We start from the raw sequence: 13213 nt of genomic DNA on the forward strand, positions 1-13213 counted from the left end.
CTGTTCAGATTTTTATCAGTTTATCTACAATTTAGCTAAGATGCAGACTTGTCTAACAGATGACAACATTTGGAAACAACTATGTAAGTAGTACTTGTGTTTGCAAAAAAAAAAGGTATCAGTGAGTTTTTTTTTGTTTTCTTGAAAAAACTGTTTTTCTGTAGCACTGTTGGATAAAAGGAAAAGAATTTTTTTTTCTAGATTAGTGTTCAAGCAGTATGATATTATTACACCTCGGAAAGCACTGGTTCAAAAGATTACTTAAAAGGGTGATTCGCGGTTCAGAAAGAAAGGACACTAAAGGGTCAATACATCCATAAGGCAAATTACAATTTGGTCTTCCTTTATCACAGAGCTGCTGATTTTCGGTACAGCCTCCTCTTCTCCATGATCGCCTCTGTCTTCTTTGTGATTTTTCGAATGGAAAAAATAACTCATCCGCAATGTGGCGCATGGTACAATATTATTACATCAACATTTTGTACAACTGATTGTTGTATTAATTATTTCAATCTAGCTGTGCTCATGTTTTCTTCGACTTCTTATCCGTAGGTGCATGTTGTACTATGTCGTGTGTCCTTGTGTAGTGCTGGTAGCATCTAGTGGCTGGAAATGATTTACAAAACTGTATGAGTTCAAATCGATACAGTATACTTGGCCAAAAGCTTCAGAAGCATGGTCTATTGTTGTTTACCTTGTTTTTCTCTGTTCCTAGTACTGCATCCTCATGCTGGGTGTGATCTATAGAAGGCGTAGTCGTAAGCGGATCGGCATGTAGTGGATCTTTTGGTGTCGATGTGGAAGATGAAGATTGTCCGATGTCTGTCGATATTGATTCGTCCACGAGTCATAATAGAGCGTTCAGAGCCCCATCTTGTAAATGTTCTATTGCTTAAGTCAGTATCTGATGACTTGCTGTTTGGAATGACTGTCATCCTAAGCATTTTGCCAGGAAGGTCCAGTATTTCGGACGGCAGATAACCAGTTCGTTGTTTTGCATACACAACTCTATGATATACTTTTTTTCCCAGTGATAATATCCCCTTGTGCTCCAAGGAAAGTGAATTCTGCAAACACTTGGTTTGCTCCCCCATCACAAATCTTAATATACAGATAAAGTTTCACATGCTGGGCGGTGCAATGCATGCATCAATACGGTAGGTATATACACAAATAGAGGGAGCCTGGTAATTGTCTTGAGAGTCTGATAACTGCGTTTAGCCGGAACCAATGTTTTCACTAGTGTTAACAATGTATGCATACTCTGAACAGGATATAGTAACTGTGAAGTACAACACCTGCCCAGGCTGAATATATTAACATCTGAATCTACCATACGCATCCAGAAAAAATTGAAGGCAATTGTGTCCGGAATTGTTATATGCACTGCAGAGCACAGCACAACTCAAGTTATTAACAGCACGTGTGCTACAAACATCGCATCAAGCATCTATCCAAAAAGTTTAACAGCTGAACTGAAATAATAAGAGATACTACTGATAATTGCAAACCGTGAAACGGAGAAATGCAATAAGAAATTCACAGATTTTAAGGATCACAGAACAGTTTCATTCTGGTTGCAACCAGCAACACAGACAATCACCATTCATGGTGGTGGATGCATGAAGAAAACTGAATTACAAGTAGTGCTCCAAGTAAAAGGTATTCTATAAGTCAGGTGCAGCTTGCAAGCCAGCAAAGAGAAAAATCTGCATCTTCTCTACAGCAGGAAGGGAAACACACTCAAAGTTGACTATTAAGAAGACCACGAATCAAGCCGTCAAATCGATTCTCCAGTTAAACAAGTAGTGATGTGAGACATAAAGATTGCTAAATATTCAAGTACTGAGAAAACCACTTGATATATATGGAATAAAGCAGAGAACATGAGGCAGATCAGTTGGGAATTATTTCAAAAGTAGAGCAAAATGGCTTGGAGATTTTGAGATTTTAAATATCATTGGATTTTATCCCAATTTAAATTTATTTTCAAATTAGTTTGAATTTGACTAGAAATTTCGGGATTAAAAATAGTTCTGACTCCATCGAAATATGATAAATTTCATTGAATGTTTTAACCGTGGTACTGGACAGAAAATTAGTTGTAATAAATTCCTTCAAAATTAGTAAATGGGCTATAAATTATTTAAAAAAATAGCAAATGGGATATACGTTGTCGGCCACACGATTGGAGGCTGACTTGTGGGCCTATTAAGTCGACGCGTACGCAAGGGTTTGTCAACTTAGTCAACAATCGATTCTACGAGCGTGACCGTTCGATGTCAATCCAATGGCTGCTGTGCTTCTTCAGTCTCTGACCTTCTTGGTCCAGCCACCCAAACTAGCGTCGACAGGACCGCCTGGTCCCGACTCCGATGGGTGATTGTGCTGCTGCGAAGGACTAACTGCCCCACCTACTCTTGTCGTTAACTAGGCAATCCCTCTACTCACCAACACCTTCTGCTCGTCTCCGATGATGGCAGCCTCACCCTGCAGCCTAACTAGTCAACCCTCGCACTCCCCTCCGCTTGGGACTCCACTGTCGCGTCTTCCCCGGCTTCGGATCATTCCCTTCCTAGGCTTCGCCGTTGTCCACCGCCTTGGTGCTCTCGGCACGGCGTCATTAACGTGATCAATGAATAACAACCATCAGAAAATGACTGTACTTCGAGGGGGTGCCTGCCTCAATTCATGACTGGCTTCGTGCACTTAAGAGTGATCTTGAGATCCTAAGTTATAGAGTGAAAAACCAGAACTTCCTGAGTTCATCAAAACTTTTTCTGCCTCTCTTATTGTATAGAAGCAAACTACATAAACCTCCCTCTGCAGCTGGCCTCTGTGCCAAGTAAAATCTAAACTTTGTACATATTTCAATTAATGGAGCAATGGTAGGAGCCTCTCCTGTTGTTTTAACTGTTAAAACAAACATGCTCCTCGTGTACCTGGTATTTAGCTACATTACATGATACTGGGATATAGATACGGAAATATGGAAAAATGACATTTTCAAAACATGTACTCATGGGGATATGACAAGAATATGTATATAGGGTGAATAAAATAGTTCAACACGACATTACGAACTAAATTAATAATAATTTGGATTTATTAAAAATGCAGTAGATGGTGACGGACAGTTGAAAAGACACAAGTAATCCACTGAAGAAAGAGATATATCAGTCTTCTTTTTCAGAAAAGAGGATGACCCCCGGCCTCTGCATCAATCGATGCACATAACATCTTTATTATTTTTCAACAGTGTCTGACAACGTGAATACATGGATCAATCCGAAGCCACCCATCCAGTGAACAAAGTCGCAATACCTACACTCTTGATAATGTGCCCAAACCGCATGAACACGCACTATCGGAACACATATGAAGTCCCCGGCCGACGCCTTCAAGAAGGAATACAACACCCAGGTGTCGTCATCGCCCAAAGCAGAGGACGAGAGGCTTTCGCCTGTGCTCGTGGAGGAGGTAAGAGGGACCGGATCCACCCGAAGCCTTCAGGAAGGGAATCGGCGCCGGGCGTCGACTTTGGTGAGGCTGCCACGCCAGCCTGGAGTTTCCCCCGGATTCATGCCCACCTGCCAGATTCGCCGTGTGTGCCCGCGCCCGCCACATAGGCCGCACCGTGTGCCACCAACCGAGGCCGCCGCCCCAAGATCCGATCCGCCAGCCGCCAACCCGCCGTGTGAGCCCGCGCCCGCAATGTCCCTTCCAGCGACAGCTTGCCACGGTGACCACGCTCCTCCGCGGCACGCAACGCCCTAGCTCCGCGAGAGGGGAGAAACGAAGTGCCCCGCTGCCGCTGGTGCTGCACGGGCTTTGCACGGCGCCGCCTACCGGCGGCGACGAGGGGAGGGAGATCTGGGTAGGAGGTAGTTTCCCCGGTGACTAGGGTTCCGCTCGGGTCACCCATGGGGAGGGCGACGCAGGGGCCTGTTCTGGATAACACTCCATTTGTTTGACAGTTCCGAGATATAGCAGTCTAGCAGAAGATAAACTACACCTAAGATAGAGAATTTTTACACAATTACTGATTGACGATGAAACATGGTGAAACATGCAAGTTCCTTCACACGGCTACCTATTTGGCTTGGCTAGCTAGCAACAATGGAGGTTGCTTGCACAGGGCAGAAGACTAAACGGGCAGTAATTGAGCAGACAAACTCACGCCTGAATGCAATAAAGATTGAACCTGAACGGCCACCACTGCAAGTCTCGGTCTATCCCACTAAATTTATAAGCTTTTCCACTGCAAGACTATTCAGTTTTCCACTAATTTCTATCACGTGTGAAATCCGGGCGGAGACAAACGCCTTCTCAGGCAAAAAGGGCCGGGACAAGCCGGGATTAGAAAAGAGGGGGCGCTAATTTCAGGGATTTGAAGTTTATGGTTCATTGCAGACTTTGACTATGATATCAAGGTTTTTCTCAGACTTATTCCTTTTTAAAACTAAAGTTGCCATCCAAAAAGAAAAAATAAACTGAAACTTGCCATCCCCCCAAAAATTGCTATGCTTGAAAACTAAAATTGCCATCCTTATGTCAGTAAACTTACCAAAAAAACGTTTGGAATTGCTATGTGTTCATTTCACATATATGGCACTTATCAGGGGCAAAGGAAAATTAGAGTCCTATATACAGAAACTGGTGTCCTAGTCTATATATGTCGGATATAGTTTGCTCCGTAGTATATGGCAAGTTTGCCGTGGAGATCTAGATGTACGTCTATATAAGCAAGCCATGGCAGCTTGTAATAAACCACATCGTGGGAAGAATCATATAGAAAAAAAAAGAAGGGTACGATTGGAGCCCTCGGCAAATTTTTTTTTGACGAGATCAACATGAAACGCACGGCGAACATGGGGCCTTCGCAGCCGGCATCTTCAGGGACAAAGCGGAGCAAGAAGCAGCAGCAGCATGCTCCAGCTCCACCATCGCCGTTACTACCGGAGGAGATGCTCGGTGAGATCTTTGCCCGGTTGCCAGCCAAGTCAGTTGGCCGCTTCCGCTGCCTGTCGCGCTCGTGGGCCGCCTCACTCTCGTCGGCCTCCTTCGTCGACCTCCACCACCAGCAAGCGAACCGCCAGCAGCAGCAGCAGCGGTCGGCAGGCACGCCGCCCAATCTCTTCTTCACGACCGCGCAGTGCTGCCTCCATGCGTGGCGGTGGCGGTGGCGCGACGACGATGGTCTGCCGGTAATGCATCGGCAGACCGGCGCGACGTCGCTTTCTCTTCTCCCGCAGCTGGACAGCGACAGCGCTCTCCGGGTGCTCACCCCCAAGCCCTGCCACGGTCTCGTCCTGCTCCACCGCTGGCCCAATCATGGTCACTACGTGTGCAACCCGAGCACCGGCACACTCTGGTGTCTTCCCGACACCAAGATACCGAGCAGGATGTGCTGGCGGTACAACTACAGCCTACCGGGCACCTACGTAAACTGCGTCTCCTACGGCCTGGGTTACGATCCAGATGCCAAGGAACACAAGGTGGTACGGCTCTTCTACCTCAACAAAAGAGGACGCAGAGCTGCGGTCACTGCCTGTGAGGTCTACTCGATCGGAGGGAGCCAAGCAGGCGCGCACTGGAGGCCCGCCGCTCAACGTGCCCCCTCGTGCACCGTGCGTCCATGGACGGCCGCTGTGTTCTTCAGTGAACGCCTTCACTTTGTCCAGCAGCAGGAACGTGGTGGCCACTTCAGCTGCATCATCACTTTCAACGTATGCAACGAGACTTTCGGTTCGTTGATGCCCCCATCGGGTCTACACAATGTCGCGTTCGAGCTGACAGTGTTGGATGGATGCTTCTGCCTTCATTATGGAAATGATGCTACTAAGGGTGATGTAACATCCTCGATGCGACTATAGCTCTCATGTGTCGAGGCACAACTTAGAGATATAATCGCATTGAAGGCATATGTCGCAAGTGAGGTAATCTTCACACAACCCATGTAATACATAAGGTAAAGAGATACATAGTTGACTTACAATCGCCACTTCACACAATTACATAAATAAAACATTACAATATCCAAATACAATCAAGATCCGACTACGGAACCAAAATAAAAGAAGAACCCCAAATGCGACAAAGGTCCCCGATCGACCCCAACTGGGCTTCACTACTGATCAACTAGAACGAAACAACATAAAGGACAAAATCTTCATCGAGCTCCTCCTGAGCTGGGTTGCGTCATCTGCACGGACTCATCGGCACCTGCAAGCTGGTTTTGGAAGTATCTGTGAGCCACGGGGACTCAGCAATCTCGCACCCTCGCGATCAAGACTATTTAAGCTTATGGGTAAGGTAAAGATATGGGGTGGAGCTGCAGCAAGCGACTAACATATATGGTGGCTAACATACGCAAATGAGAGCGAGAAGAGAAGGCAAAGCACGGTCGATAAAAGTATGATCAAGAAGTGATCTTGGACTACCTACGTCAAGCATAACTCCAACAACCGTGTTCACTTTCCGGACCCCGCCGGAAAGAGACCATCACGGTTACACACGCGGTTGATTCATTTTAATTAAGGTCAACTTCAGGTTTTCTACAACCGGACGTTAACAAATTCCCATCTGCCCATAACCGCGGGCACGGCTTTCGAAAGTTCAAATCCCTGCAGGGTGTTCCAACTTAGCCCATCACAAGCTCTCACGGTCAACGAAGGAATAGACCTCCACCCGAGACATTCCGATCAGACTCGGTATCCCGGTACAACAAGACATTTCGACAGGGTAAAACTAAACCAGCAACACCGCCCGAATGTGCCGACAAATCCCGATAGGAGCTGCACATATCTCTTTCTCAGGGCACACTCAGATGAGCTCTCCATACAACTAAAACCAAACCTCGAGTTTCCCCGAGGGGGCGCTGCACATGACTCTAGTTCGGACCAACACTCAGAGGAGCACTGGCCCCGGGGGGGGGGGGGGGGTTAGAATAAAGATGACCCTTGAGTCTGCAGAACCCAAGGGAAGGTGGTAGGTTGTTAGTGCAAATGGTAAAACCAATGTTGGGCATTGCTGGAAGAGCTTTACTTAAGGCGAACTGTCAAGGGGTTCCCATAATAGCCCAACCGCGTAAGGAACGCAAAATCCGGGAACATAACACCGATATGACGGAAACTAGGGCGGCAAGAGTGGAACAAAACACCAGGCATAAGGCCGAGCCTTCCACCCTTTACCAAGTATATAGATGCATTAATTAAATAAGATAGATAGTGATATCCCAACAAGTAAACAATGTTCCAACAAGGAAAGATCTCCATGTTCCAACAAGGAACAAACTTCAACCTTCACCTGCAACTAACAACGCTATAAGAGGGGCTGAGCAAAGTGGTAACATAGCCAATCAACGGTTTGCTAGGACAAGGTGGGTTAGAGGCTTGGTTCAACAATATGGGAGGCATGACAAGCAAGTGGTAGGTATCGCAACATAGGCATAGCAAAAGAGCGAGCAACTAAGCAAAGCAAAGATAGAAGTGATTTCGAGGGTATGATCATCTTGCCTGAAATCCCGCAAGGAAGAAGAACGAGTCCATGAAGAAGACAAACGGACGTAGTTGAACGGGTCCTCACAAACGCGACGTTAACGGAACCAACCTGAAGAAGCAAACACCGGAAAAGAAGCACACAACATAGTAAACAACCAACACAAGAACATGGTATGATATGCGAGATGCGGTATGCGATGCATATGCATGATTGGACAAGGAATGCATGAACCTGGCCTCAACTTGGAAAACCAAGTGTGCCACTGGAAAGATGAGATTAAATCGCTTGAAAACGATATAAAGAACGCCGGAATCGGAGTTACGGTTTGGAAATGGCAAGCGATTCAAATGACATCGGTCTGCGATTTACAGCAAGTAGGCATCTAAATGCAATGAAATGAACATGCTACAGCACCCAAACATGGCAACAAAATACATGGCAGAGATGCATTCAAGATGCTTAACAAAAGTCTAGCACTGAGCTACGGCCAATTCATCCATTAGCAGGTTCAAACAAGCATGGCAAAAATGCAAACGGTAAATAGATCTCAGACTTAGTGAAGTTAACACTTGTCTGGAATTTCAGATCATATAGCCCTCTTCGGAGCAACAAAACAACAAGCTACAGGACGTGAACATGACAAAGTAAAACATGGCATGGAGCTACTCAACAAGCTCAACAAAAGTCCCTTAGTGACCTTGAGCCAAAAGGGATCACAAAATATACTAACAATCACACGAACATAGCAAAAACATAATCAGTTTTCAGACATAGTGAAAACTGACACATGCTGAAACATAACTCACGAAGACATGTTTACGAGCTCGATGCACTCACTACGGTGCAAGTCATGGCAAGACAAGCATACACCCATCAAGAAGGCACAAAATACAAGCTAGACATGGCAAGAACAATAGCATAGCATGCACGGATCAACTACAACATCATCGGCAAAATCGCAAATAAGTTGACGATCTGCCCAGATTCACAACGAAGCAAAAGTAGAGCTCGATTGACTCAAGCTAGGGTGCTCCACAATTGCAAACAAAGGCATGGATGGATAGAGCACTACAATATTAACAAAACTCCTTTACTGATCATCCTCAAAAGAGGCACAGATCACTAGGAAACAACATGAACATATGGCATCATGAACTGAACAATCCCAGGACTTAGTGAAATTACTAAGTCCCTGAAAACAGAATTACCGAGTGCCTCACTTTGCAAGCTTGCACTAGACACCACACACATCACAAAAATACATGGGTTGCACCTCTGGAAAGATGACAAAACCCTTAACAAAACATATGAAGAGCACATGGTCATATCATCCACACAATAATCATGGCAAAAATGACAAATGTCTAAGATGAAGTAGCAGATCTGACAATTAACTCACGAAGCCCTCTTCCAACAGCATTTAGGGCATCAAGATGAAATTAAATGAAAATGATGCAATGAAATTAAATGATGTACTCTTTGAGACGAACATTTTAATATGCTATATGCATGAATCGGAGCTACGGAAGCGGAGTTATAGCAGGTCAAAGATCGCATAAAAAATTAGGTTTAGAGAGACAAAAGTCAACCGAGGGGATCCCCAGATCTGGATCCAGATCACTGTAGCGGCACGGAAACCGAGGCACGCCGGAGACTTCGCCGGAACAGAGGAGCGCGGTGGCCGGAGCGAAGGCCGGCGACGAGGGGAGGGCGGTGGAGTGCGGCGGCCGGGGCGAAGGCGCGGGGCGGCGCGGGCGAGGGCGGTGGCCGGCGCCGGTGGACGGGGCGGCGGACGCTGGTGGCAGTCGCGACGGTGGCCGGTGCCGGCGTCGGTGGCAGGGGGCACAAGCGCGGTGGCAGAGCAGGGCGGCGGGCGCCAGTGCACGGGAGGACGAAGGCGGCGCTCCCGGGCGGCGGCGCGAGGAGATGGGCCCGCGCGGGCCCCGGATGGGCTCCGCGGGCCGCGGCGGCGGGGAGGAGAGAGAAGGGCGACGGCCGGACAGGTGGCAGCGCGCGATTGGGCGCGGCACAGGGCGGACATGTCCGGGCACGGTGGCGATTTCGTCCGGGCGCGAGGTAGAGGACGGCTAGGGTTTCATCCGCGAATTTTTCGGGGATGGCCACATATTTATAGGTAGAGGGAGCTAGGAGAGTCCAAATGAGGTGCGGTTTTCGGCCACGCGATCGTGATCGAACGCTCTAGATGATGGAGCAGAGTTAGGTGGGTTTGGGCCAAATTGGAGGGGTGTTGGGCTGCAACACACACGAGGCCTTTTCGGTCCCTCGGTTAACCGTTGGAGTATCAAACGAAGTCCAAATGGTACGAAACTTGACAGGCGGTCTACGGTAGTAAACCAAGGCTGCTTGGCAAGTTTCGGTCCAATCCGGAAATGTTTAATCCCCACACATGAAAGAAAGGTAGAAATGACCACCGGAGGAGAACGGAACGCCGGAATGCAAAACAGACAACAAGGAAAATGCTCGGATGCATGAGACGAACATGTATGCAAATGAAATGCGCATGATGACATGATATGCAATGCATGACACGCAAGCAATGACAACACAACAACAACGAATAACTGCACGACACCTGGCACATCAGTCTCGGGGCGTTACAACACTCCACCACTACGAGAGGATCTCGTCCCGAGATCTAGAATGGCACCGGAGGGAAAACAGAAGAGAAAGAGAAGAGGTAAAACTAAGTTGCTTCTTTGACAAACGAGTGAAACCAAGAATCTTGAGAGGTTAAGCCATTTCGAGAAAAGAATGCAACGGAGATAAATGAAGTTGAAAGCACTCCGTTAAGAAAGGGGAAAAGGAAAGAACCGATTCAGGTAGCACTCCGGTTTAGAAGGGATGCAAGACTTGATAAGGCGAAAGGAACTTGAGCAAAAAGGGCAAAACACTCTGGTTAAATGGATAAGCATGATCCAAACATGGTCCTGACAATCCAAGAAGATGGGTTGAAGAGAGCAACATCACAATGCCTCCGGAACAAAAGTAAGAATGGAATGGAGTGAACGAAGGGAAACAAGGTCTTCAACGAACCACCAGTAGGATTGGAACAATGCATGAATTGATATGATAACGAATGACGAGAACTCTTGCACGAACCACCGTAAGAATTGAAAATGAACATAGTAGGGGTGAATCACCGGTAAGAATTAACAAATGAACGAAGGTGCTTGAGACAAACTAGATGCATGAGAACGAAGAGATCAAGAACTGGTTAGAGGATATTTGATTGATGCACCGGCAAGATAGGAGAATGATAACTGACAGCTGAGAATGAATAAACCTGAATAGATGGACTCCGGATAACAAACTGAGAAGACTCTTGAATATCTCCTGATGGGTGAAAAGGATTCTCACAATCGAAAATAATTATGAGAGGATGGCAACAAGCTAGAATCACGAATCTTGAAGAGAATGGAGCAAGATTAAAGAGAAACTCTTCTTCGGTCTTCAAAATCTAAGAGTGACGACGAGAAACACCACCATGAATTATTTAGGCACTCCGGAAGAATCAAAACGAATAGGTTGAGTCAACGATGAAAAGAATTTGAAAGATCTTGGAGAAGGACATTTGACTGATGACAAATCATTCTTACATCAAACTTCGATAAGAAATTTGAGGATAGCTCCGGGAAAATAAGAAGAGTCAGGTAAGATCCTGGGAAAAGATCTGTGGGTTAGGGCCCACTCAAAAGAAACACCGTAGAACGATTTAAAAGAGAGAATGCAACGGTTGAATTAAAAGGCTTGAATGAGATAAACATCCTCAAAATAGGATTAACGGAACGCCGGAATGCAAAACGGACAACGGGGAAAATGCTCGGATGCATGAAACGAACATGTATGCAAATGAAATGCGCATGATGACATGATATGCAATGCATGACACGCAAGCAACAACAACGCAACAACAACGAATAACTACACGACACCTGGCACATCGGTCTCGGAGCGTTACAGGCGACGACACTGGTTTTTACATCTGGCGGCTAAGCCCGCCATATCATGGTCATGGAGCCGGGCAATGGGAGCAGCTTTGTTGCATCCGCCGACAGGCTTGGCCAGAAGCTCTGTTAAATTTAGACTGGATCTCTCCGCTTGAAATCTACCGTGGTGCTGACGGACACAAGAAGATTTTGTTTGCCACTTGCACTCTCAAGGTGTTCACGGTAGACATCGAGCTTAATGGTGATTGCGCACCAGAGACCCTACTCTCGTCGCCGATAGGCGATCCTCTCATGGATAGCTTCATCGGGATCAATTCCAGCTCCCATACCGTTGGTTTGTTGGAGGAGTGCCTTGTGCCCGTAGGCCGTCCAAGTGAGGAAATCATCTTCTCGTCGCTGTCTAAGAGGGCTTGGTCCAACGTTCTCAAGTGGTTGCCAACGTGGTCAGTTGTTCCATTGAGGCGTGTTTGCAAAGACTGGTGTGCACTAATTAAGAGCGATCGGTTCATAAAGCTACACACTATCCACGCAAACATGGGCCTAAAGACACCCAAAATCAGGCTCATCTCGGCTGCATGCGCTTTTCACGCATCTAGGTCGGAGAGAGCTTCGGCAGATGGAACTTGGGGCATTCATGTTTTGTGGTAGCATGAAAGTGGTGTGCTCTAAGCCATGCCATGGTCTCGTTGTTGGTAGTTGCACCATGCCGAGCTTTTCATTTGATTTCATATGCAATCCTACCATGGGTTATTTCAAGCGGATGGATCTAGATCCTGACGCGGACTCCACTTATGCTGCTGGAAGGATCGGACTACGGTACGATTCAAGGATGAATAAACATGTACGAGTACGTCTTGTGTACCATGAGAGGAACATGGGGACCGGGAATTATCGATTGGGGTCTTTTGTCCATCTCACCGACACAGAAACATGGAGGCCAATCAGCCCTCTGCCTAGGCCAGTGGCCGAAATGCAGCCCGTCTTTGTTGATGGCAAGCTCTACTGGATGGTTGATCCAAATCTTGGGACAAAGTCTTCTCTAGGGTGTGAAATGTTTGCATTGGAAATTAGCACGGAAGAGTTTGAGGTGGTTCCAGGACCCCGGTGCAGGTACGATCAGATCACGTCCATCGTCGAGCTTTATGGTACTATTTGCGTCGTGTGCTTGGATAGGAGTGCGAGCGCAATGGACATCTGGGTGTTGGAAGGCGACGTATGGTATATTGGGTGCCGAGTAGAGCTTGGGGAGTTTTCAAACGAGTACTCGCTGGAAGATACTGTGTCGTTGACTGTTGATCCTACGACAGGAGGTTGCTGCTTAGCACAGGCAGGGCGCTAGGGTATTACTGTCCAATGACAAAAACAATAGAGACCATTCACCGTCTGGTCAGGACTCGAGATGACTGCAAGTTTGCTCCAGTACTCTGTGAGGAAAGCTTGATATGCCCATATATTCGTTATGAGAAAGCCAGCTATAGTTTAGGATGCATGTAACTGCAAGCTCATTTACCTGAAAATGAACGTCTCTATGTATCTTATTTTGGATGTGTGTCAAAAGACACATTACATATGAAGTGAAATGTGCTATTAGTCAATTAAGTCAAACTGATTGCACACTTTAGGTCAATAACACTAGTAGAAAACAGGGCTTTGGTTCGGGCCTGGCCAGCCCATTAGTCCCAGTTCAGTCAAGAACCGGGACCCATGGGGGCATACGTCCTGGTTCGTGCGCCCAGGGGGCC

At 46.8% G+C, this 13213-nt stretch overlaps 1 protein-coding gene and 1 pseudogene across 1 annotated transcript; both read left to right on the plus strand.

Moving 5' to 3' along the window:
* The first annotated feature begins 4871 nt into the window (after window positions 1-4871).
* Window positions 4872-5876, plus strand: LOC147982004 (putative F-box protein At1g47790). The gene has a single exon (XM_087516170.1). It carries the CDS (start codon window positions 4872-4874, stop codon window positions 5874-5876), a length of 1005 nt encoding a protein of 334 aa, XP_087372296.1.
* A 5886-nt stretch (window positions 5877-11762) lies between these two features.
* Window positions 11763-12965, plus strand: LOC147982005 (F-box/kelch-repeat protein At3g23880-like; annotated as a pseudogene).
* The last annotated feature ends 248 nt before the right edge of the window (window positions 12966-13213 follow it).

Source organism: Triticum urartu, chromosome 3A (genome assembly GCF_056163025.1).
Source record: "Triticum urartu cultivar PI428250 chromosome 3A, HENAU_Tu73, whole genome shotgun sequence".
NCBI classification, from domain to species: Eukaryota; Viridiplantae; Streptophyta; class Magnoliopsida; order Poales; family Poaceae; genus Triticum; species Triticum urartu.

Excerpts from the sequence above, each read along its gene's own strand:
- LOC147982004 (XM_087516170.1), top strand. The coding sequence starts at position 4,872 with ATGGGGCCTTCGCAGCCGGCATCTTCAGGGACAAAGCGGAGCAAGAAG.